Here is a 27438-nt window from a genome sequence, read left to right on the forward strand (position 1 = left end):
GGTGGCGAAGTGGGAGATAGGGGAGAAGAGCACGTTGCAAGCGCGATCTCAGTGATCCAGGACACTTTATGCAGCCCCGGGGGGCAGATCCCCTCTTCCAGTTAGAGCTAGAATCCCCCTTTGAGACCTCCGTCTCTTCCACGGGCCGTAAACCTCTCCTCGACCCCGGTTCTTCCTCTGATCCCAGACTCCCCAGATCCCAGACCCTTTCGTGGATTCCAAGGTCCTTTTCCTCCGATGTCAGACTCCTCCTCCTCCTCCTCCTCCTCCTCCTCCTCCTCCTCCTCCTCCTTCTCCTTCTCCTCCTCCTCCTCCTCTTCCTCCTCTTCCTTCTCCTCCTTCTCCTCCTCCTCCTCCCCCAGATTCTTCTTTCGACCTTACCCCGCCCCTTGCCCCTGCCCCCTCCAGCACCTGCTTCATCCTCAGACTGCGTCCCTCCTTTGGACATCCTTTCTCATCTCAGGCGTCAGATCCCTCACTGGACCCTCCACGTTTCTCAGACGCCTCTTCCAAGCCCAGCCCCTTCTGGTACCTCTGACCTAAACTCAGAGTGTATTAGGATCCCTAAGAGCCAACGCCCAGATTCCACTCTGGAGAGCAGGATTCAGGACTCTGAGACGGGGGTGGGGGTGGGGGTGTGGGGGTGTGTGTGGGTGTGTTTGTGTCTCTGGAACCTGAATATTTACTCTCATTTTAAGAGTTTTTTTTTTTAAAAATATATATTTTATTGATTTTGTTCAGAGAGGAAGGGAGAGAGATAGTTAGAAACATCAGTGAGAGAGAGTCATCAATCAGCTGCCTCTTGCACACCCCCTACTGGGGATATGCCCGCAACCAAGGTACATGCCCTTGACTGGAATCGAACCCGGAACCCTTCAGTCCCCAAGCCGACGCTCTATCCATTGAGACAAACCGGTCTTGGCCATTTTAAGAGTTTTTGATGTGGTTCTGGAAAGAGTGCTGTAAGAAAGGAACAATGGTCATGAAGGTATGGCAGGAGTGAGGTGGAGGGAGTGGGGAGCGGGTCTCTGTAGTCTAGGTGTTTGTGTTCTATTTCCTGTACTACTACTTACAAACTGTGAGGTCTTGGGCAAGACACTTAATGTTCTTCAGTATCAGTTTCCTCATCTGAAAACTGGAGAGATTAATAGTATCCATCTCAGGGGGTTGTTGTGAGGATTAAGTAACAGGGAGAAAGCTTTTAGTGTAGTCTTGGCCCTACTCAATAAATGCCATTATTACCATTTTCATGTCTTTAATCTTGTGGATTCTCATCTCATTCCACTCTTAGGAATTCCGACTACATGATAGCTTGCATTACTTTCCCATCTCCAAGGATTAGGGGTTCAGTCTTTATTAGGCTTCTTGTCCAAACTTCCTTCATGCAGTTCACAGGGAGGGAGAAGGAGGGGGATGGTCAAGCCCCTGGGCATGCATCCCCTCTTTCACTCCAGGACAGTTTGAAAATCTACTGGGGATAGGGGTAAGGGGAAGTGGGGTTGGAGGGGAAGGTGGGGGGATCTATTATGGGCCCCGAACATGCATTGATACCTGTAGACAGAAGGGGGCAGTAACGGGTTGGGAACAGCTCTAGGACTTGGGAGAAGTTTTGGAGAGGGGAGAGGAAGAGGGCTGCCCAAAGCTGTGACTGTTCACACCTGGAACTGCGTGCCCATTGCTGGTGCCTTTCTCCCCACAGAGAAGCTAGTATCTTCTCAGTGAAGTCCATAGGGGTTATTATGCTTCAGTAAAATATTATCCCCCCTGTAGGGCATGTCTTAACTAAATGAGGTCTGTGTCCCGTCATTGATGTCCATTCCCTCAGTGGTGTGTGAGTCCCTTCAGTGGGGTCAATATATTTTTAGTAAAATCTATATCTTTAGTATCTCCTAGAAGGAAATCCATGTCCCCTCAGTAGGGTAAGTGACCTCCATAATCCATTAAAGTTTTATTAGCAGGGTCCATAGCCCTTCGGTGAGAACTGAGACCTCCCCTCCCCCCAGCAAGATCTGTGCTCCCTTCGTGGAGTCCATGTGCCTTCAGTGAAATGTGTGTCTGCTGAGTGTAATGTCTCTTCAATGAAGTGTCTGTCTTCTCTGTGGGGTCCATGCTCACCCCATGAGATCTGAGACCCTCCCCTCAGGACTAGGCAGGCTCTGGATCATAGGTTTGAACGTGGACATATTATTTTCTGTTTAAGGTGTGCCGGGTTTGTCGTTAGCTGGGCAGAGAACAAGGGAACAGGTGGGAAAGGAGGATGGGCCTGTTGTGGTCACAAACCCTGTGTAGGCTTCAGGAGATGGGGGTTGTCAGCTTTGGGCCTCAAAATCACTCTTAGAGCTAAATATTTAAGGTTCCTTCTTGCCTTGACAACCACTTTGTGAACGGATGGATGGAGTGAGCTTTCCTTCGTGGTTAGTGCAGGTGGGAGACTGAGGGTCCTGCCTGGCCCCTCCTTTCTGGAGTGGAACAGGTAGAGAGAAGCTAATGGTAATTGAGCCCAGGTGTGGCAGGCTGGCGTGGTCGCTTGGTAAAGTCAAGAGACCAGGAAGGAAAGAAGGATATGAGTGATTTCTCCTATTTGCATAGCCTTTGGTACAGGATTTCACAAGCCTTGGCTTGTGAGGAGGTTAAAAAGACTTGGAGTCAAGAAACTAAGATTTGGCCCTAACTTGGTCGTTGTTTTGCTCTGTGACCTTGCACACATTCCTTTTTCCCAACTATACCATTTGTGCAATGAGGAGGTAGGTTTATTAGCAAAGACCTGAACACACCTCCGAATCTTCAATGAATCTTGTACGTTAGAGCTGGATGGGACTTTGTGGAGCCAGGGAGAGTGAAGATTTATCTTCAGGGATGTGAGAAAATCTGAGCTAGCACAAGCAAACGGTAACAGAGAGGGGCCATGCCCTACGCGTTCCTGGGAGGATTTTTTTTTTTTTTTTTTTTCCTGAGGACGCGGAGGGGAAGAGTTTACTTTGAGGGAAAGCGATCCCAGAAGATACAAAAAAAAAAAAAAAAAAAAGCCACACCCCACTCCACCAGGCTTTTCAACTCTGTGGGCGACAGGCTTGTGCAATCAGACCTCGGGGAGACTCCACCTTGAACTTGACTCTCTCGGTTAGTCAAGCTTTTTCCCGCTCAAGCCCCGCCTTAACCCAACCTGTCATCTGCCAGCCCCAAGCCCCACCCCATCCCGGCCACTGCATGGGCCCGCCTCCTCTCCTGTCACGCCTGCCACCCCTCTGTCAATACAGAATCCTCCCCCACCCTCTCTGCTGCCACACCCGGCCTCGCCCCTTCTCCTTTTAAGCTACGGCCCCACCCCTTACGGGGAGAGCACCTCCCCCAGTACCTGAGCCGTGCTCCCCGTTCCTCCATTCCTGCCTCCGCCGACCTGGTCGGGCTCCAGAAGGCCCTCCGGGCAGCCCCGCCCTCCCCGCCCACATAGTCCCCGCCCCCCATCCCAAGGCCCCACCCCGGGCGGCCTGTTTTTCGCCCCCGACAACCGCAAAAACGGTTAGTGCGCTCGGAGCTGGGCGCTATGGGGCTTCCTGAGGAGCGGGGCCGGAGCGGCGGCGGCGGCGGCGGGGCCCGGGAGGAGGCTGGCGCGCCCAGCCGGCCGCGGAGCTGGTCGCCGCCGCCCGAGCTCCGCCGCGCCGCGCACGTCTCCTCGCTGCCGCGCTACCGCGAGCTGCACCGGCGCTCCGTGGAGGAGCCGCGAGGTGAGGCCGCGCCCGCGCGCCCCGGGGCGGGGGGACACGTCAGCGGGGAGGGGAACGGCTCCCCGGGAAGGGAGGGGTTGGGCGCGTTCCGTGAGGGGTCGGGGTGGGCGAACGGGGTTCCGAGAGGAGATGGGGACCCCCCTCGGGAAGTGGAGGGGTCCGTGAGGAGATGCAGGCTGTGGGTGAGGAGAGTTGCGGAGCAGATGGACTAGGGGTTCGGGAGGAGATGGACCGGGGTTCGGGGGGGAGACGGGGATTCTCTGAGAAAGGGGGGTTCCGTTGTGGGAGGAGATGAGGGCTCCCTAGGCGTTGGAGGGCTTTCCTGGCGACTTGTGGGGGTTTCCTGAGATGTGGGGGTCCTGTGAGGAGAGTGAAAGTTTCACGAGAAGAGGAGACTCCTAAGGGGGAAAGTGGGGTTCCCAGGGGCGAGGGGGCACCTTGAGGAGAGGAGGCCCCGAGGGGAGCATGCCTTGCCCGCCCGGCTCACACCAGCTCGGCCGTTGCCTCCCGACACCGGAGCGAGTGAGTTCGTCTCCGCTGCTGAGGGGCGACAGGAACTGGTCTGTTTCCTGTCCTGGGGTTCCCACAATTGGTAATTAAGTCCCAGATCTATTTTTAATATTTCAGAAATATTTAAATTATCCCAATTCAAGACTTAACAAGTCACATTTCAGTCAAGGTTTTTTTTTTTTTTTTTTTTCTGTCCCCCCCCCCCCCCCCCCAATGAGCGGGGCTGGAAATAACTCAGAAATTCTGATAGGCAGGTGCATGTCTTTAGGAACGTGTGAGCAAAGTTGCCTGGCCTTGCCCCTCAGCCTGAGGAAGGCATCAACACTGTTGAAGGCAGCATGGTGTTTGGCACTGGCACAAGCCAGGAATCCAACCCAGAAAAATCTAGATTTAGATTCTGGCTTTACCACTCATTTACTGGATGGTCTTAGGCAGATTTTAAGATATATATATTTATTTAAGGTGGAAGTGTATTGAGAAACAAGCACAGACTCCCACGTGGGGAGGAGGGAGAGTCCCCTTAGCAGATTTTTAAAGTCTTTCTGATATTCCTTTTCTTTATCTGTAAGTTAGGGATAATAATGCTTGTTTCATAGTTTTGTATGATGACAAAAGTGGGTAATAAGTAAAGTGTGCATTATAGAGTATCTGGTGCACATAGATAGTCAATAAATGATTGTTGGTTTGATAATAAAAGCGACATGGATAAAGCCATTACTGAATAATGCAAGACAGGATTGAATCAAGTGTAGAGCCATTGATTGCTGCAGACAGTGTCCAAGTTTGAGTCTTTAGACCTCTTTTCACTTCTCGTCCTCTCTATATTTTATCCCATTGTGATTGTATCTGTTTCCCAGGGGTGAGCTATAACTGCCACAATAATAATTCCTATTCTATACATTTATCTCTGTACCCAGGATCTCACTGATGATCTGGCTTCAAATTTATAACTCCATAGACCATTTTAATCATACATATTCAATATAACTGAGACTTGGATTTACCAATTTCCACCCCCAAACCCGCACACCTACCTAATTTTCTAATCTCTGCCAGTGTCTCTATCACAAACTTTAAATCTCTCATCACCCTCTCCCCTAATAAGGTCTATTTACATATCTTATTTATAGTGTTCTTACTGCTTATCAGAAATCATGTTTGATTTGATGTAAGAGATGGTTACTCAAACACATTTCACAGAGAAGGAAACTGAAACTTAGAGAGGATAACTAACTTGGACAAGGTGACAAAGCTACTTAGTTGTAGAGTTGGGATTTGAACCACTGTAGTCTTTTTTTATTGAATTTATTGGGGTGATATTGATTAATAAAAGTATGTATGCTTAAGAGGTGCTATTCTATAATACATCATCTGAATATTATATTTTGTGTACACCATCTCAAGTCTCCTTCCATCACCATTTATCCCCCTTTTACCCCCTTTCCCTCTGGTAATCACCATACTGTTGTCTGTTTATGAGTTTATTTGTGGTTTGCTTAATCCCTTTACCTTTTCCACTTGTCCCCCAACTCCTTCCCCTTTGACAGCTGTCAGTCTATTCTCCGTATCTACAAATCTTTTTATTTTGTTTGTTGGTTTGTTTTGTTCATTAGATTCCACATATAAGTGAAAGTATATAGTATTTGTCTTTTTCTGACTGGCTGATTTCACTTAGCATAATACTCTCCAGGTCTATCCATGCTGTTGCAAAAAGTAGGATTCTCTTCTTCTTCCTCCTCCTCCTCCTCCTCCTCCTCCTCCTCCTCCTCCTCCTCCTCCTCCTTCTTCCTTCTTCCTCCTTCCTTCCTCCTTCCTCCTCCTCCTCCTCCTTCTTCTTCCTTCTTCCTTCTTCCTCCTTCCTCCTTCCTCCTTCCTCCTCCTCTTCCTCCTCCTCCTCCTTCTTTCTTCTTTCTTCTTTCTTCTTTCTTCTTTCTTCTTTCTTCTTCTTCATAAATGTACCACAGCTTTCTTATCCACTCATTTACTGATGGGTGCTTGGGTTGTTTTCAAATATTGGCTATTGTAAATAATGCTGCAGTGAACACATGGGTGCATATATTCTTTTTGAATTAATGTTTCAAGTTTCTTCAGGTAGATTCCCAGAAGTAGAATTGCTGGGCCATAAGGCAGTTCCACTTTTAATTTTTTTTTAATCTTTTTTTTTTTAATATATTTTATTGATTTTTCACAGAGAGGAAGAGAGAGGGATAGAGAGTCAGAAACATCGATGAGAGAGAATCATCGATCAGCTGCCTCTTGCACACCCCCTACCGGGGATGTGCCCGCAACCAAGGTACATGCCCTTGACCGGAATCGAACCCGGGACCTTTCAGTCTGCAGGCTGACGCTCTATCCACTGAGCCAAACCGGTCTCAGCCCACTTTTAATTTTTTGAGGTCACTCCATACTGCTTTCCACAGTGGCTGCACCAGTCTGAATTCCTACCAACAGTGCACAAGGGTTCCCTTTTGTTCACACCTTTGCCAACAATTGTTGTTTGTTGATCCTGGATAATAAAAGGCTAATATGCAAATTGTTCTTACTGGCGGGTGTGTGTGTGTGTGTGTGTGTGTGTGTGTGTGTGTGTGTTTCCACAGATTGGGAGTTCGACATGCGCTGACCACCAGGGGGCAGTACGGAACATGGCAGGCGTTGATGATGAGGCACTGCTGCCCTGATGGGCCCGAGGCACTGCAGTGGGTTGGTGGAGCAGTTGAGCGGGTTGGGCAAGGCCAAGGCTGGTGCTAAGAGTGGTTGAAGCAGGCAGCCGGGGAAGGGAGGCCCTGGCTGGTAGCCGCTAAGGACTCTACCCGTGCACAAGTTTATTAATAATAGCCATTCTGACAAGTGTGCGGTGATATCTCATTGTGGGTTTTTAAAAATTGATTTTTGAGAGAGAGAGAGAAACATCAGTGTGAGAGAAAAACATCAATCCGTTGCTGCCTCATGTGCCTCAACCATGGATCAAACCTGTAACCTGGGTATGTGCTCTGACTGGGAATCAAACCAGCCATCTTCTAGTGTATGGGATAGTGCTTCAGCCAGCTGAGCCACACCAGGCAGGGTTTATTGTGGTTTTAATTTGCATTTCTCTGATGATTGATGACATTAAGTTCTTTATAAATTTTGGATATTAACCCCTTATCAGATGAATTATTGGTGAATATGTTTTTCCTTGCAATGCGCTGTCTTTTCATTTTGTTGATTGTTCCCTTTACTTTTTAGTGCAAAACTTTTTAGTCTGATGTAGACCCATTTGCTTATTTTTTCTTTTGTTTCCATTGCCCAAGGAGATATATCAGAAAATATATTGCTATGAGAAATATCCAAGATTTTACTGTCTATGCTTTCATCTAAGATTTTTATGATTCGAGTCTAACATTTAAGTCTTTCATCCATTTTGAGTTTATTCTCGTGTATGATGTAAGGAGGTAGTTTAGTTTCATTTTTTTTTTTTGCACATATCTGTTCATTTTTCCAAACACCATTTATTGAACAGACTATCTTTATCCTATTTATGTTCTTGCCTTTTTTGTCAAATATTAGTTGGCCATAAAGGTGTGGGTTTATTTCTGGGCTTCTATTTCATTAATCTAGATATCTGTTTTTATTGCCAGTACCAGGCTGTTTTGATTACTTAGGCTTTGAAATTATGTTTGATATCAGATAGTGAGATTCCTCCAACTATGTTTTTCTTTCTCAAGATTGTTGTGGCTATTTGGGTCTTTTGTGGTTCCATATAAATATTTGGAATATTTTTTCTAGTTCTGTGAAATACACTAATGGTATCTTAACAGAAATTACATTGAATCTATAGATTGCTTGGGTAGTATGGACATTTTAATTATGTTAATTCTTCTTATACACGAACATAGTATATGCTTTCACTTATTTGTATCTTCTTCAATTTCTTTCTTCAGTGTCATAATTTTCTTTTTTTAAAATATATTTTATTGATTTTTTACAGAGAGGAAGGGAGAGAGATAGAGAGCCAGAAACATTGATGAGAGAGAAACATCGACCAGGCGCCTCCTGCACACCCCTCACCGGGGATGTGCCCGCAACCAACGTATATGCCCTTGACTGGAATCGAACCCGGGACCCTTCAGTCCACAGACCGACGCTCTACCACTGAGCCACTGGTTTCGGCAAGGAGTTCTTCTTAACATATACCATTGGTTCCTTTCCATCCCTTAGTACTCGCTTTCCTAATGGGGGAGTAAAGAAAAACTTCTATTTATCTTCCAGATTTTAGCAAAATTATCTTCCTCAGGGAAGTTCAAGTTTTGGCTTAGTAACTATAACCTTGGGCAATTTTTAAAAATTTATGTATATATATTTTAATTAATTTCAGAGGGAGAGAAAGATAGAAACATCAATGATGAGAGAGAATCACTGATCAGCTACCTCCTGCACACCATACACTGGGGATTAAGCCCAGGCATGTGCTCTTGTCTGGAATTGAACCTGGAACCTTTCAGTCCACAGGCTGACGCTCTATCCACTGAGCCAAACTGGCTAGGGCACCTTGAGAAATTTTTAAATCAATAAAAGGATAATGAAAATAAGACCTATCTCCTAGGACTATGGTAAGGACTAAATGGAAAAATATAAAAAACTTAGAGGAACATCTGGCACAGAACAGGTTAACAATTGGGCAAGTAATAATAGACTAAAGAGCAACCCGGCTGTCATGGTTCAGTGGTTGAGTGTCAACCTATGAATCAGGAGGTCCCAGTTTGATTCCCGGTTGGGGCATGTGCCCAGGTTTCAGGCTCAATCCATGTGGGGTGTGCAGGAGACAGTCAATCAATGATTCTCTCTCATCGATGTTTCTATCTCTCTCTCCCTCCCTTTTCCTCTGAAATCAATAAAAATATGTTTTCCTTTAAAGCTGCTCACTAAATAACTGCTGAGAGTGAGTGAACAAATTAAGACAATAACATCGTCATGGGAGTCTCTCTGGGTAAATGATTTCTTTCTTTCACTAATTAATTCATTAAAAAATTGCCTACCCTGTGCTAGGCATTGTGATAAGCTCTGGGTGGCTACAATTGGAATAGTTTGCAAAAAGTGAAGTGCAAATTTTGAGGAGAGAAGAAAGAAATTTGAGTCAAGATTCAGCTCATGGGAATAGATGGAAGCTGTGATTTGGTCCTGTGCATAGACTGGTAAGACATCTGAGGATAAATATGTCTGAGAAGCTTAGTGATGTTAGGCTTTTCTTTCTGTTGCAGAGTTTTGGGGAGACATTGCCAAGGAATTTTACTGGAAGACCCCATGTCCTGGCCCATTCCTCAAGTACAACTTTGATGTGACTAAAGGAAAAATATTCATTGAGTGGATGAAAGGAGCAACTACCAACATCTGTTACAACGTACTGGATCGAATTGTCCATGAGAAAAAACTTGGTGACAAAATTGCCTTTTACTGGTAAAAACATCTATCTTATAATCTATGGTAGATAAAAGTCATCCTTCACATTATATAGTGTTCCATAGTTCATGAAGTGCTTTAAAAATCCATGAATTCATTACAACAACCTGGTACAGTTAGCAAACTATAACTAATTTAATATCTCAGGTGAGGAAAAGTACCTCAAGGAAGTTATTAAAATCACATAAATAGCATGTGACAGAACTGATATACAAACCAAAGTGTTTGATTTCTAGTCTGGTGTTCTTTCCTCTCCACCTTCTAGTTGGAGAGAAAAGAAGGAAGAGAGTAAATGGAAAAGAATAGGACTAAGTAACTTTCTTTCTCATTTTTGCTTTGGGAGAGAAATTGGTATTAGATTTTCCACTACCACCAGCACTGTGCTCAAGTTCTTAAATATCTCATTTGATGCTCACAACAACCAAGAATGCACTATTTATTTTCCTCATTTCACATATGTGAAAACTAAAATTCTGAGACACTAATAAGTGACTTATCCAAAGTTATACAGCTAGCAAGAAGTGGGCTGAGATTCAATCCCAGGTAGTATAATTCCAGAGCTTACACATTTGACCATGATACTACACTATCCCTCTAATTCCTTACATTAGTCTCTCAACAGCTTTACAAAATATATATTGTTACCTCCATTTTACAGGTGAAGAAATGAAGCACAGAAGGGTTACACAGTGAATAAAATCATAGAATAAGTGATAGAAGCCAGAATTAAAAACCAAGTCTGTCTGACTTCTTGCTTATAAAAAATAGGCCATGCTGCCTCCCCAGCAGGAATTTCCTATAAGCCCCTCTTACTGGCAACATAACTCTACAAGAAGTGCTAATATACTGAACCCAAATAGGACCGTAAAGTTCCAGTAATTGGGATGTTGCTTCTGCCATCATCTATGAGCACTCTGAGAACTGATCCTATTTTTAATTGAGCCATATGTAGCAGACTGAATGTGTCATTAAAGAATTAAATTTGTACTTGGTCAAAATTTTCCCAGTTTATATGATATAGTGAGAAAAGCCCTAACCTGAGAGTCAGGAAATTTAGATTCTCCTCATTCTAACTCTGCCATTCACCTGCTGTGTAAGTACAGGGAATTCTCTAAGAGTCAATTTCCTCTTTCATAAAATGGAAATAATAATCCCATCCTTATCTTTCTCCTTAGATAGTTATGAAAACCAAATAAGACAAGCTGAAAACACTTATTTATTAGAAAACAATGTACAAATGTGAATGAGTGTATCATCACATTGCTATTGCTCAATTTGGAATCACCATGCCACTGAAACTCATGTTCTGCATCTGTTTAAGTTTTCTTTAGCTCCTGCCAACACTTGAGCCCACCTCTTAAGTTCCTTAAGGATCAGAAAACCTTTAAAGATCTGCACAGGAGATGCTTGTGTATGACCCCTTGCCCCAGTTTTAAATAATTCAAGTGCATGGTGTTCCAGAGTCCTGAGGTCCTTCTTTCTAGTTTCTCACCATCCATACGTGAACAGGCTCCAGAGAGCCTCTCTTTCCCTATTTGTAAGATTAGGAGAGAGACTAGATCAGTGTTTTCCAAAGAATGCTCCAGAAACCACTGATTACTAGAGATATAGTAAAGTCTCCAAGAAGCCCTACAGTAAGCACATCTGATTAACTTGGTTAACATGAGATTCCTACATTTATATGAGCCCCAAACACTTAATGCAGCATGCTATTAACATCATAACAAGAAATATTGCCCAGCCAGTGTGGCTCAGTGACTGAGTATTGACCCATGAACAAGGAGGTCACGGTTCAATTCCTAGTCAGGGTACATGCCCAGGTTGCAGGCTTAATCCCCAGCAGGGAGCATGCAAGCAGGCAGCTGGTCAGTGATTCTTTTGCATCATTAATGTTTCTAACTCTCCCTATCCCTTCCTCTCTCTGAAATAAATAAAAATATATTTAAAAAAAGAAGAAGAAATATTTCATGGAACACCAATTTAGAAGTACTGGATTAGATAATATCTAATTTAAGTGCAAAATTCTGCAACTCCATAACAAGACATCCTCACTCCATTTTTACAATGGTCATTCAACCAACAGAATTGTTAAAGTCATTGGGTACTTAGCTCTATGTAGGTGTTATGGATACAGGAGTAGAAGAATGGGACACAAGTTCCACATGGGCCATTATTATTCAACCAGAGGCCCAGTGCATGAAATTTATGCACTCGGGGTGGGGGGGGGGGTCCCCCTCAGCCCAGCCTGCAGCCTCTTGCACTCCAGGAGCCCTTGGGGGATGTCTGACTGCCACGGAGGTGGGAGAGGCCCCCACCACCACCACTGCACTCACCAGCTTTTTAAAAAAAAATTTATTTATTTATTTATTTATTTATTTATTTATTTATTTATATTTCATTGATTTTTTACAGAGAGGAAGAGAGAGGGACAGATAGTTAGAAACATCGATAAGAGAGAATCATCGATCAGCTGCCTCTTGCACACCCCCTACTGGAGATGTGCCGGCAACCAATGTACATGCCCTTGACCGGAATCGAACCCGGGACCTTTCAGTCCCCAAGCCGACGCTCTATCCACTGAGCCAAACCGGTTTCGGCTGCACTCACCAGCTTTGAGGCTGGCTTCTGGCTAAGCTGTGCTCCTCATGTGGGAGCACTCTGATCACCAGGGGACAGCTCCTGCATCGAACTTCTGCCTCCTGGTGGTCATTGTTCATCATAGTAACCAGTCATTTCACCATTTCGTCAATTTGCATATTAGCCTTTTATTATGTAGGATTCTTTTTATTTTTTTATTTTTTATTTTATTGATTTTGTACAGAGAGGAAGGGAGAGAGATAGAGAGCCAGAAACATCGATGAGAGAGAGTCATCGATCAGCCGCCTCCTGCACACCCCCTACTGGGGATATGCCCGCAACCAAGGTACATGCCCTTGACCGGAACCGAACCTGGGACCTTTCAGTCCCCAAGCCGACGCTCTATCCATTGAGCCAAACTGGTCTCGGCTATGTAGGATTCTTTTATGTTCACAGTAAATAAATCACGTTTGTTATAAGAAAGTGAAGTCCAAATATGCAAGATATGTGGTTACTTCCCTTTGTTAACTTCATATTTTTATACAACATGCTATATTGCCATATCTTCATCTATTTCTTTAGAAAGTATTTTCTTATTTTAAATCTTCAAAATTTACAGATTTTAAATCCCACTCCCTTCCTCTGAGATTTATCTGTCTGTCCAATTTTTCCATGCCTCTGATTCTATCTTATTCATCAGTTTATTTTGTTCATTAGATTTCTTGTTCGTATATTTTTATTTTTAGATTCAATTATTGATAGATATGTATTTAATGCAATTTTATTGTTCATATATATTTTCTTTTTCTTTTAAAAAAATATATTTTATTGATTTTTTACAGAGAGGAAGGGAGAGGGAGAGAGAGTTAGAAACGTTGATGAGAGAGAAACATTGACCAGCTGCCTCTTGCACACCCCCTACTGGGGATGTGCCCAAAACCAAGGTACATGCCCTTGACCAGAATCGAACCTGGGACCTTTCAGTCCGCAGACCAAGGCTCTACCACTGAGCCAAACCAGTTTCGGCGCATATATATTTTCATCTTCCTCCTCCTCCCCCTCCTCCTCCTCCTCCTCCTCCTCCTCCTTCTCCTCCTCCTCCTCCTTCTTCTAGAATACACTTCAACATTTCATGTATTACTGGTTTGGTGGTGATGAACTCCTTTATCTTTTTCTTGTCTGTGAAGCTCTTTATCTGGCCTTCAATGCTAAATGATAGTTTAAAAAATATATTTTATTGACTTCAGAGAGGAAGGAAGAGGGAGAGTTAGATAGAAACATCAGTGATGAGAGAGAATCATCAATTGGCTGCCTCCTGCATGGCCCCTGCTGTGATCGAGCATCCACAACCTGTGCATGTTCCCTTGACTGGAATTGAACCCCGGACCTTCTGGTCCGCAGGCTGACACTCTGTCCACTTAGCCAAACCAACCAGGGCCTCAATGATAGTTTTGATGGGTAGAGTAATCTTGGCTGTAGGTCCTTGCTATTCATCACTTTAAATACTTCTTGCCACTCCCTTCTGTCCTACAAAGTTTCTGTTGAGAAATCAGCTGATAGTCATATGAACACTCTCTTGCAGGTAACTAACGGCTTTTCTCTTGTGGCTTTTAAGATTTTATCTTTATCTTTAATCCTTGGCATTTTAAGTATGATGTGTTTTGGTGTGAGCCTCTTTGGGTTCCTCTTGTTTGAGACTCTCTGTGATGCCTGGACTTGTAAGTTTATTTCTTTCACCAGATAGGGGAAATTTTCTGTCATTATTTCTTCAAATAGGTTTTCTTTTCTTAAAAAATTTTTTTTTTCAAATAGGTTTTCAATATCTTGCTCTCTCTTTTCTTCTTCTTCTGGTACCCCCATAATGTGAACGTTGGTTCCCTTGAAGTTGTTCCAGAAACTCCGTACACTGTCTTTATATTTTTGGATTTTTTTTTTCTTTTTGCTCTTTTAATTGGGTGTTTTTTTCTTCCTCAGATTCCAAATGTTGATTTGATTGTCCAAATCCTCTACTGTTGAATTCCTGTAAATTAATATTTATTTCAGTTAGTGTATGCTTAATTTTTGAGTAGTCTTTTTTTGTCTTTGACATTCTCACTAAGATTCTTGAAAATCTCACTGAAGATCCTTGAAGCTCTCATGCAGATCCTTAAGCAACCTTATAACCATTGTTTTGAACTCTGTATCTAGTAGCTTGCGTGCTTCCATTTCTTTCATTTGTAACATAGTCCTTTGTCTCCACATTTTGGCTGCTTTATGTGTTTGTTTATATATATTATATTAGGTAGAGCTATTACGTTTCCTGGAATTGGTAGAGTACCCTTATGTAATATGTGTCCTGTAGGGCCCAGTGGCTCAGCCTTCCCAGTCACCTGAGCTGGGCACTCTAGGTGCACCCTTGTATGGGCTGTGTGCACAGTTTTGCTATAGTTGAGCCTTGATTGGTGTCACTTGGAGGAATTGACCTCCAGACCAATTGGCTGTGAGGACCAGCTGCATCTACAATGGAAGAGCTGCTATGCAGGAGATACCACTATGTAGCAGGACTTGCTTTAGTGGGGCTCTGGTGCTCATTGAGCCTACCCTTTGAGTGTGTTGTTTATGGACATGTAGAGTTGTAATCTGGTATGGTCTGAAAGCTGTCTACAAGGTCACTGGCTCTGGGCCCTCCTGGGAGGTGCAAAGTCAGCCACTGCCTGGTGCCACCCAGAAGGAACTATAGAGAGATCTCTGCAGATTGCTGCTATTTGTATTGGATTGGAAGTTCCCAGGCAAGGCCCAGTTGTGAGGCAAGGCAGGCTGGCACTAGTGCTGGGTTGTAGGCCTTTTATTGATAGTTTTGAAGTATTCTAACTCCAGCTTGTTTAAGAGGTTCTAGCAAAGTCTGAAGCATGAACCAGTACAGGCCATTCATATGGAAAAGTAGCTACAAACAGCTTGAGTAGGGCTGAAAATTGGATGGGGTTGGGTCTCAGGGAATCACCAGAGTAGAGCCAACAGTGTGGGCCATGCTGATGGAAACTCTGATATGGCTTCCAATCAGCTCTGCAATGGGGGAAGTTCAAACACAGGAACAATGATCCCTGAAACCACCCCTCTTTGGGAGAAAGCCGCCCCCAAGTTCCTATCCTGATGCCAGACAGTCCAGTTCCTCCCTATATGTCCCTGGATTTCTCCAAAGCTGCCACCTGGTGCTGAAGCTCAGAGGAATTGGGACCATGTAAGTTTGTGTGCTGGCTCTTTAAGAGGAACACCTGGGACTCCTGCAGCCTCCACAATCCCTGTTGGTTTTTATAGCCTGAAGTTACAGGGACTTCTCATCCTAGCTCTGGAACTCTGGGATTGGGGTTTGGTGTGGGGCTGGGACCCCTTGCTTCTCACAGGCGGCCTTGGAGTTATCCCTCTTGATTAAAGAAATGCCATATATGCGTGTTGGACCAGTCTGTTCCTCACCTTCACTCCTCCTACCAGTCTCAGTGCACTTTCTTCTTTATTTCTCTAATTGTAGGACTTCCATTTAGCCAGTTTTCGGGTGGTGCTGAATGATGGTTGTTTTGTATTTTAGTTGTAATTTTAATGTGGTTGTGGGAGACAGTGAGTGCCAGTGTTTAAATATGCCACCATCTTGGTTCCTAGAAAATGTTGACTTCCTATTATAGTAGATGAGAACTTAATTCTTGTATACTTCTCCTTTCATTTTCTAATATAATTATAGCTATGTTTTTAAGTTAATTTAAAAATCAGTGTTTACAGAAGAGTAATATTATGATTGCATTTACTTTTATGTACAAATTTTTGTTTTTTTTTCTGAAGTTAAAAATTGCCTGCCATTTTTCTTGCACAACTTGCCTTTATCATATACTCAATATTTTTCAAATGCTCTATCATATCCTTTATATTCTAGGAAGCCTTCCTTTTCCTCCAAAGTTCTTTGCCTTGGAGCCCACCTTCTACCTGCCCTAATTTTCATTAATGTTTTTTACAATGTCAGATTTTTAATGATTTGCTCCAGTTGATATACTTCTATGGAGCCATAGTATGACTTTATTTTCAACCTATACTGTGTCATTTAGATAGTTGTAGTGCCATTAGAAAACCACATTTGTAGCTTGTTCCTTGTTTAGAGGCATGTCTCATACATACTAGTATACTGAAATACCCTCAAAAGGAAGTAGTGCTCTTAGGAAACTACTCTAATTAGCCAAAATAGAACCATGTTAATGAAGAATTTGGCCTTTTACTTTTAGCTTGATACATTGTAAATATTCATGGAATAATGGTATTTTTAGAACTTGAAGCAGTTTAGAATTCATCTAAGCCAACTCTCTTTATAGATGGGTAGACTAAGGTCAGAAAGGCTAAGTGATTTGCTTAAGGATTATATATTACTTAGAGATGAAGCTGAGACTAATCAGATATTCTTTTTTTAAAATATATTTTATTGATTTTTAACAGAGAGAAAGGGAGAGAGATAGAGAGCTAGAAACCTCGAGAGAGAAACATCGACCAGCTGCCTCTTGCACACCCCCTACTGGGGATGTGCCCGCAACCAAGGTACATGCCCTTGACCGGAATCGAACCTGGGACCTTTCAGTCCGCAGACCGATGCTCTACCACTGAGCCAAACCGACTTCGGCTAATCAGATATTCTTAATCTTAGTCAACTATTCACCATATGATACTACTTCCTTATTCTAGTTGTTCAACACTTGGCTTTGACAATGAAAAGAGGAACTATTCATGTTAGACATAAATTCAATTTAAATTAACTTTCTTTAAAATATCAGAGAAGCCCTAACTGGTTTGGCTCAGTGTATAGAGCATCAGCCTGTGGACTGGAAGGTCCCAGATTTGATCTGGTCATGGGCATGTACCTTGGTTGTGGGCACATCCCAAGTGGGGGGTGTGCAAGAGGCAGCTGATCAATGTTTCTCTTTCATCGATGTTTCTAACTCTCTATCCCTCTCCCTTCCTCTCTGTAAAAAAAAGCAATAAAAAAAATATAAAAAAATATCAGAGAAAATGTGTTATCAGGTTTAAATGGCTCAGACCCTGGTTTAATGGAATTCTGTTTTAGAAGAATAGGCCTATATGAAACAGCCTGAAGCAATTATGGGCCACACTGCAAAAAGTCACTTATGAGTAATTCACAGAAGGGAGAAAGCATGTAGGCAAGCAGTATAACAAAAATTAGGAGGATGGATTTTGGTGTCAAACTAACTTAATTTGAATCTATTCTGCCACTAACTGTATGATTGTGTACAAGTTTCTTAACCTTTTCAAGTCTCAGTTTTCTCAACTTGAAATGTGGATAAAAATAGATGTGGTGTTTTTTTGGTTTGGTTTGTTTGTTTGTTTGTTTGTTTTCATCTCATGGAGTTGTCAATTGAATAGGATAAAAACAAACAAGCTCATGTGTCTGTCTCCTGGTACATTGAAAGCACTCAATAAAATTAGCTACATTATTATTATTGGAACAGTGAGAAGTCCTAATCTCTCTGGAGTAAAGAATTTATTCAGGGAATAATTTATTCATTCAATAAATACTTGAGAACTTACTCTGTACCAGGCACCATTCTGAGCAAACCAATAAAGTTCCTGCCCTCATGAAAGTTATATTGCAGTTTGAGAAGACAAACAATAAACCAATAAATGGCAGGTAGTGATAAATGCTATAGAAAAACAGAGTAGCATAAGGAAAAAGAGAATGAGGATGAAGAATAGGGATTGATAAGGGAAGAACTCTGGTAAAGGTGACCTTTGAGCAGGGATCTGAGGGAAATGAAGTGTGCTATGCAGATAGTTGGATTGGAAAGGAGAAATATTTCAGCAACACAGAAGAGCAAGTGTAAAGGTTCAGAGGTGGGAGTATGCTGCTGCCTGGTATTTTTGAGGAGTTACCTGGGAAGTTCGTGTAGCTGAGGACGTGTGAGCTAGTCAAAAAGAGAGCAGGGGATGAGGTCAGCAGGACACTAGATCAAGTAGAATCTTGAAAGTCAATATAGATTTTGGGGTTTTATTCAAAATGGGGACCACTGGACAATCTTGAGTATAGATGAGGCAATAATTTGAATTATATTTAGAATCTGTCTTTTAGGTTGAGAATAGACTGTGTTGAGACTAAAAGGGCAATAATATATATACTGTGTTGAGAATAGGACAAGAGTAGAAGCAGGGAGACCAATTAGGGTGCTACTATAAAAATCAAGGTGGGCAGTCATGGTGATTTAAACTATCATAGTAGTAGCTTGAAGGTTATTAGTAAAAATCTGTGTCTATTTTGGGTGAAGAACCTATGGAATCTGCTTAGGTTGGGTGTGGGGAGTGAGAGAGAGAGAGGAATGAATCAAGGTTGTTTTCAACAGTGGATGAGGTCCAGGAATGGGAGGTCCTGACTATTATTGGAGACCTCTGAAAAGATTTTATACAGGTAATGATGTGGTCACAGTTGGGCTTATGAAGATTAATCTGGATACATGGGAAGTGGGAGTGTGAAGTCAGAGAACTAGGAGTTTGTTATTCAGGGTAGATTGCCTAAACTGGGATATTGGTGGTGGGAATGGAATGGAAAGATGAAATTTTAGAATAATTTAGAGGAAAGAAACCAATATAAGTAACTGAATGTGTAGATAGTGAGAAGAAAGGGGGAGAAAAGGAGAGAAAAGTCAAGGATCCCTTTAGTCTATATAACACTTTACCGTTTTCAAAGGCACACATTTATCTGATCCAAGGGTTAAATTTGACCTCCAAACAAGATTTTGATTTCAAACTTTCACTTTCTTCTTCCTAGTATGGCAGGTAGAGGTGTTAGTGGGGACTTGTGTGTATATGTATGAGAAGGTGATCTGTGAAAAAAGTTATTGGAATTAGTCATCCAAGGGGAGATAGTCAGTGAAGGATATCATGGGTAGCTTAAGGAGTGGGGGCTGGCTAGTTAATGGGAAACCAGTGTACAGTAGGGAGTTGAGGGATTAATGAAAGGATTTATGGGGAGAGGGTGAAAAGAAGGGTTCATGACTATTATTTTGATTATTTTATTTTATTTTATTTATTTATTTATTTATTTTTTTTAAAAAAATATATTTTATTGATTTTTTACAGAGAGGAAGGGAGAGAGATAGAGAGCTAGAAACGTCGACGAGAGAGAAACATAGACCAGCTGCCTCTTGCACACCCCCTACTGGGGATGTGCCCGCAACCAATGTACATGCCCTTGACCGGAATTGAACCCGGGACCTTTCAGTCCGCAGACCGACGCTATTTTGATGATTTTAATAGCTCCTCATATCTAGGTTTTTCCAGGAGAGGACTCTCATCTCCAAAGCCCAATAAATTTAGTATAGTTCATTCTTTTCATTGTTTGCTTTCAGTTGCCTGTGGCTGTTATTATCTTTGCACCATCTCACCCTTCATCCTCAACTGAAATGATTGCAGTTTCTCCACAGTTCTGAATATTATGCAAACCTTCCTTAGAAACTGGAGCTTCTGTGAAGCAGGTGACTTTACAAGTGACCTTATGATATAAGCTCTGCTCTTAGGATCTCTGTGTGCTCCTGACCTTGAATTCCTGAGTGTGATATTTAAAACTCTCCAGATTCCTGTGGGGTATGTGTAAGTGTGTGTATTTGAGAATGTGAAGATGGTTGGGAAAGTGAGTGAAACCCATGTTCTGACAAGGAGTAGATTGTCAAGGTAGCATAGAAATCCAGAGTCCTAGAGTATATTGTCCTAGCATTCATATACAAGCACTCTCTTAATTATCTAGGTCTATCCTGAAGCTCATTTCAGTGATATGAGAATGGAGGAACATTTTTGTCCTCCATCTATATCTTCAATGGTTTCACAACAGTGTATTTATTGATTAAAATATACTTGGTAAGGAAGTTGCCTGTGGCTGACCATTTGAATGGTCAAATCAGACCATTCTCTTTCCCTCTCTGAGCCTTCCTTTTGTGGGAGTGGTAGGAGATGAACTATGGATACACTTCAAAGTTCCTTCCAGCTCTTATATTTCAGACTTCTATGATTGTTTCTGAAGAGGAAGTAGCTTTAGAAATTCTGTTGCAACCAGTAGTGACTCTATGGTGACTCAGTAGGCAGGCCGGGCTTCTGTTGAAATAGTGAAAGAAAGGGAGGTTAGAAAGAGAGTCTCATCTCTTTTCCTGGGACAATACTGTTGCTGGTAGCATAAGCATTTTAAGCTATTGGGAGATACTAGGTGGGGAAATAACTGTAACTGGGAACCGTCTTTTTCCACTTGAACCAGGTGGGCAGATTGTGGAAGAGGACTGGATGATTTCATGTTTAAGATGCATCTCTAATCTGCTTCTCTCACTTCTCCCTGAGCTTCATGACCTTTGACACCTTAAAGAACCTCTCCCTAAAGTAATAAAAATGAGATAAGTAGGTTGTGCTAACCAAATGAATAATCACATTTTAGAAGTTGGTGGGATATAAGTAAGAAATATATAGTAATAATAATAATAATAATATCTTACATGTTTTATATATACACCAACATTTGTAATAATATATGTATAATAAATGAAGACAGACTTGAGACTTGATTCAGTGTCCTGAGCTCCATGTCAGCTACCTGAGTTTGTGTCCAATTTGATTTTTTATATCGGTGTGTTCAGTAAAATTTAATGAGGAGAATGACTTCAGATAATGCTCTTTTTCCCACCTATAAACTCTGTGGGCATGTGTGTGTGAGAACAGGATACTTTCTCAAGTTATTTCTGGCACTGCCTTTCAGAATTTCTGTCACAAATGTAGAGAACTATAGTGGAGATGCTGGAGGAAGGGGAGGAACCCAGTATTGGACTCCTGCCTTTCTTTAAAAATATTATTATTTTTTATAATATATTTTATTGATTTTTTTTGCAGGCTTTTAAAAAAAATATATATATTTTATTGATTTTTTACAGAGAGGAAGGGAGAGAGATAGAGAGCTAGAAACGTTGATGAGAGAGAAACATTGACCAGCTGCCTCTTGCACACCCCCTACTGGGGATGTGCCCGCAACCAACGTACATGCCCTTTGACCAGAATCGAACCTGGGACCTTTCAGTCCACAGAGCAATGCTCTACCACTGAGCCAAACCGGTTCGGCTTTAAAAATATTTTTAAAGTTGATTTCAGAGAGGAAGGGAGAGGGAGAGAGAGATAAAAACATCAATGATAAGAGAGAGTCATTGATCAGCTGCCTCCTGCATGCCCCTTACTGGGGATTAAGCCGAAACCCAGATATGTATTCTGACCAGGAATCAAACCATGACCTCCTGGTTCATAGATGACACTCAGCCACTGAGTTACACTGGCTGGGCTGGGCTCCTGATCTTCGAAGATAGCAGGTAAACAGGTAGAACTATTGGTTCTTGCCTTAGGGCAGACTCACGTACACAACAGTAAATACAGAAGGCCTGGAGCTGGGGACGGGCTTTCCCCATTTTCCTGGATTTGGTATGGGAGAGACTGGGCCCTGGTAATGTTCCCCAGTGTCTGATACCTTGATCCACTGAGAATTTGAGATTCTCGGTTTCTGTCTTTTGAGTCATTTAGTCCACTTCCTATACTAAACAGGAATTGTAGTCCAAACTATCTCCATCCACCAACAATCCCCGCAAATGATCATCCTGTTCTGGGCCACTATCAAGGCCACAGAGTTTGCTCACTACCTGACCCATTAACTGTTAGGCAGTTCTGTTACCAGGTGCTTATAGATATTCTAGGAGCCCAGCGCGCAATATTGCACGGCGCTGCCCACCCACCTGCAGCCCCTTGACTTCACCTGTCCACGCAGAGCTCCAGCGCGCCTGGCCCAGCCCCCAAACCCTTTGGCCTTCTCTGGCCACTTCACGCCAGGACCTCAGTCCCTCCAGTTGCCTAGGGCTGGTCCCGCCTTCTCTGGGTGCCTCCCTGCTTCCATCCCATCTCAGGAGCAACATGGTGGCTCCGCCCCATCATGACACCAAAGGAGAGCATGGAAGCCGCTTGCCTGCTGTGCTGTGCTTCTTCCTCTGGCAGGTGGGCCACGGGGCACTCAGAGTGCAAGCAGTGGGTGGTGTAGGACTGGTAAGGGAGGCGCTATGGGCTCTCACCCCTGCCCTCCATGGCACAGGATGGTCCTGCCTCCTCCTGGCACCTCCCTGCTTCCACCGGTCACTGGAGCAATGTCCCAGCTAATATGCTAATGACCTGGTTGTTACCCATTATGGAGTCTTGCTCTTTATCAGATTTCCTCTCCATAACTTTCTCTCCATTCTGTTCTCTACTCTTGGTCTTAGTTCTGTATCCTGGTGCCACATAAATAATCCTATTCCCTCCAGCCCCATAGACATTCCTTCAGGTATTTGAGGGCAGTTATATCCTTTTGCCAGGCTGATGGTGTAGAATTATAGTAATTCAAATATAGAAGACACCTTAAAGATCATCTAGTAATTTTCATTTTTTAAGCATTATATCCTTTTTATTCAAATTAATATATATGATATATTGATATAATACAACAATATATAGTGATTAACAGGAACAGACTTTGGACTCTACTTGGGATTCAATCCTTAAACTTACTGGTTGGGCAAGTGGCCTTACCTCTTTTAATCTCAGTTTTATATCTGAAGATGAGGATATAACAGTTCCTAAGACATATTGTGGTGAGGAATAATTGCAGTAATCTGTGTAAAGGGCTTAGTGCTTGGCAGTGTGTTAGCTACTTTTATCACTGTGCCAAGGCCCACACCTAAAACAGGTAAGAGCAGAGCTGATCTTGGTTGAAGCATGGGTGGGAGAACCAGAGCCCCAGTCTATTGTTTCTTCACTTGTCACTGGGCCCCTGGGAGGATGTGTGTGGAACCTCTAGGGATTTGCAAAGCTAGTTTGAAAACCCGTGATCTAGTCCAGTTTTCTTGTTTTAACAACTCTTTCATCATCCATGTCAGTCTCCTCTGGACATACTCTGGTTGGCCGATATCTCGTTAAGTATTCTATTATAGCTGTGGTTTGTCTTGGAAGGGGAACTATTACCGTTTTTGCACTGAATTTACATATCTAAGATTACATTAGCCCTGTTGACAGTCACACTCTACCATTCAGTTTACAATCTCACATAATACCTAAGAGTTTTCTATTTATTCTAATAGTAAACTATGTCTCTGTGTTGTATGTGTATATTTGTTTTTTGGAACCTGGTAATGTTTCACACTAATACTTGATAGATGAGGAACTAGAGGTTTTTGTTATTTGTTTTTTAAAATATTTTTAAAATTTTTAAATGAGAGAGAGAGAAGGAGGAGGAGCAGGAGGAGGAGGAGGAGGAGGAGGAGAGAGAGAGGGAATTGATGTGAGAGAAACATGGATTGGTTGCCTCCTGCACACACCTGACTGGACCAAGGATCAAACCGCCAACCTGGGTATGTGCTCTGACTGGGAATCAAACTTGCCCCCTTTTGGTGTATGGGATGACGCTGCAAACAACTGAGCTACACCCGCCAGGGCAACTTGAGGAACTTGAAGTTTTGAGAGTTGATGTGACTTAGCTAGAATCACATAGCTGATGTAACTTGTTCTTGACAGAAAAACACCTACATGCTTTGTTGTAGACACTATGCTTCAACTCACAGCCTTCTTTGACAATTTGTCATTTGTCTAGCTAGTAGTTTACTTATAGGATTTGGGCTGGCTTTAGAAATGTCAACTACACTTTATAATGATAATTTATAAGGCTAAAAATATTTAAGAGCCCTGGCCAGTTTTCTCAATGTTTAGAGCATTGGCCCACAGACCAAGAGGCCCCAGTGGGGGCATGTGTGGGAGGCAGCCAATCAATGTGTATGTGTGTCTCTCTCCCCAGCTCCTCCCTCCCTTCTAGAAATCAATGGAGAAAATATCCTCGGTTGAGAGTTAAAAAAAAAAATCCAAAAACATTTAAATCTCAAAGAAATAGCATTCTTTCCTTAGTTGAGATATTCTCATTCATGTATTCATTAAACTTTTTTTTTTTTTTTTTTACACTGACTATTATATATCGTCTGTATCCTACCTTGAGAATAGTGGGTGGGCGCACAGGACAATAGCAAGGGAACCAGGAAGGAGGCACTGACGATAGTTCAGAAAATATACGATATTGAAGATAATGGTAGAGGTCATGAAAAGTAGTCAGCTTCTGGAATATTTTTTATTTTTATTTATTTTTAATTTTTTTTTAATTTTGTATGACCTGGATTTTCTTGGAAAGATAGTCAACCTAGAAAATACAAATAAGCTTCTGGAATGTTTTGAAGGCAGAACCCATAGGATTTGCTAATGAACTTGATATGGAGTATAAGAAAATGGAGTCAAGAATATCTAAGGTGTTTTTGTTGTGCAACTGGAAAAATGGATTTTCCATGAGTTGAATTGGAGAACCTGGGAGTAGAAACTTTGGGGAAGGATCAGTAATTTGTGTTTTATACATAGATATGTAAAATTGCAGTTATAACAAATGTGAGGGAGCCAATGAAGTATTTCAAATAAAGGTATGACATATTCCCCAATGAGAAAATAAAAAGAAATTCCCTAATGAGTAGTAATGTTGAACATCTTTTCATCCACTTATTGGCCATTCCTATATCTTTGGGGAGATGATTATTTAAGTCCTTTGCCCATTTGAATTGGATTAGTTGTTGGATCTGCTGCCTCCTACACACCCCACACTGGGGATCCAGCCCACAACCTGGGCATGTGTCCTGACCGGGAATTAAACGCTGACCTCCTGAGCAATACTGGCTGGGCTTAATTGGTTGCTTTGTTGTTGTTTTTGTTCAGTTTTAGGAATTCTTCGTATGTTCTGGATAGTAATCCCTAGGATATATATGATTTTCAAATATCTTCTCCCATTCTTTTTTTTTTTTTAATATATTTTATTGATTTTTCACAGAGTGGAAGAGAGAGGGATAGAGAGTTAGAAACATCAATGAGAGAGAATCATCGATCAGCTGCCTCTTGCACACCCCCTACTGGGGATGTGCCCGCAACCAAGGTACATGCCCTTGCCCGGAATAGAACCCGGGACCTTTCAGTCCGCAGGCCGACGCTCTATCCACTGAGCCAAACCGGTCCCGGCTCTTCTCCCATTCTGAGGGTTGCCTTTTTACTTTGTAGATAGTGTCTTTTGATGTATAACATTTTAAATTTTTGTGAAGTCCAATTTTTCTATTTTTTCTTTTATTGTTTCTGTCATTGGTGTCATATCCAATAAATCATTGCCAAGTCCAATATTGTGAAACTTTTGTTTAGTTAGGTAAGGGTCCAACTTATAGATAGCCATGTTCCAGTAGCAGGTTTAGAAAAAAATAATTTTATTTTATTTAATTTATTTTTTTAGTAAATTAATTTTTAATCCAATGTGACTTTTAAAAAAATATATATATTATTGATTTTTTTACAGAGAGGAAGGGAGAGAGAGAGAGAGCTAGAAACGTTGATGAGAGAGAAACATCGACCAGCTGCCTCTTGCACACCTCCTACCGGGGATGTGCCTGCAACCAATGTACATGCCCTTGACCGGAATTGAACCTGGGACCTTTCAGTCTGCAGACTGACGCTCTACCACTGAGCCAAACCGGTTTCGGCAGAAAAAAATACTTTTATAGATATATGCCAGGCATATAGCAATATGCAAGGGAAATCTGGTGCTTGTCCTTATGGAGCTCACAATCTAGTGGAGCAAGATTTTTGCCTATGAGCTGGAATTTTATTTAGGAAGGAAATGTTGAGGATATTGTATTTTTCCTTATTTCAGGGGAGTGGGGTCATGTCTATAGGAGCAAATGGATGACTAAGAGTTCCTAGCAATGCCAAGGATTATAAAAGTAGACATTTGCAAGCTTCCTTGCCTGAGTTTCTTAAAAATATATTTTTATTAATTTCAGAGAGGAAGAGAAAGATGGGAATATCAGTGATGATGGGTATGTGCCCTTGAGTGGAATCGAACCTGGGACCCTTCAGTTTGCAGGCCAGTGCTCTATCCACTGAGTCAAACTGGCTAGGTGAATAGGGCTGAATTTTTGAATCTTTCAGGAAGTTTTCAAGATATTGACCATAGGTTAAAGCTCAAAGTGATGGCAGTCTTCTCTGCTTCTCACAGTACTCCTGGAAGTTCTTAGTACACAGCCTTCTCCATGTTTATTTAAATACACACCAAATTGGCACAGTGGAACAATTTGGTACCACTGGATATCAGAAACTTGGGGCTTAGTTACAGATTTATCCATAACCATCCTGTGTGGCCTTGGCAAACCATTCTCTCTGGATTCTTATGTCTTTAAAATGGGGATACTACCTGCTCTTCAAGTAGCTGTGAGGATCATGTGAAGGAATATCCTCTAAAGCAGTTTTATACTGTTCTCATGTAAGGAATTAGCAGAATTTTTATTTTTATTTTTTTAATATATTTTTTATTAAATTATTATTTTTGTACATATACCATTGCCCCCCCTCCTGTACATACCCTCCATTCCCAGAGTTTTGTGTCCATTGGTTGTACTTACATGCATGTATACAAGTCCTTCGGTTGATCTCTTATCTCCCCCAGATCTCCCCAACCTCCCTGCTGTAATTTGACAGTCCGCTTGTTGCTTTACTGTCTCTATATCTATCTTTTGGTTCTTCAGTTTATAATGTTCTTTATCATCCATAAATAAGTGAGGTCATGTGGTGTCTCTCTTTCATTGACTGGCTTGTTTCACTCAGCATGATGTTCTCCAATTCCATCCAGGTTGCTGCAAACGATGAGAATTTTTTCTTTTTTATGGCAGCATAATATTCCATTGTGTAAATGTACCATAGTTTTTGGATCCAATCATCTGCTGACGGGCACCTAGGCTGTTTCCAAATCCTAGCTATTATAAATTGTGCTGCTATGAACATAGGGGTGCATATATCCTTTCTGATTGATGTTTCTAGCTTCTTGGGATATATTCCTAGGAGTGGGATTACTGGGTCAAATGTGAGTTCCATTTTCAGTTTTTTGAGGAAGCTCCATACTGTTCTCCACAGTGGTTGCACCAGTCTACATTCCCAACAGCAGTGCACGAGGGTTCCTTTTTCTCTGCAACCTCGCCAACACTTGTCATTTGTTGATTTGTTGATGTTGGCCATTCTGACAGGTGTGAGATGGTACTGCATTGTTATTTTGATTTGCATTTCTCGG

General features: G+C 42.2%; 1 protein-coding gene across 1 annotated transcript in view; it reads left to right on the forward strand.

The window, feature by feature from the left end:
- Positions 1-3472: 3472 nt before the first annotated feature.
- Positions 3473-27438, forward strand: part of ACSS2 (acyl-CoA synthetase short chain family member 2) — a 59048-nt gene continuing 35082 nt past the window's right edge. The window contains exons 1-2 of the mRNA XM_084888557.1: positions 3473-3725; positions 9473-9668. Coding sequence (XP_084744683.1) covers positions 3545-3725; positions 9473-9668 — 377 coding nt within the window. The 5' untranslated portion in view covers positions 3473-3544. The remainder of the gene's footprint in view (positions 3726-9472; positions 9669-27438) is intronic.

Source organism: Pipistrellus hanaki (genome assembly GCF_964339955.1).
Source record: "Pipistrellus hanaki genome assembly, chromosome: 6".
Classification (NCBI taxonomy): domain Eukaryota; kingdom Metazoa; phylum Chordata; class Mammalia; order Chiroptera; family Vespertilionidae; genus Pipistrellus; species Pipistrellus hanaki.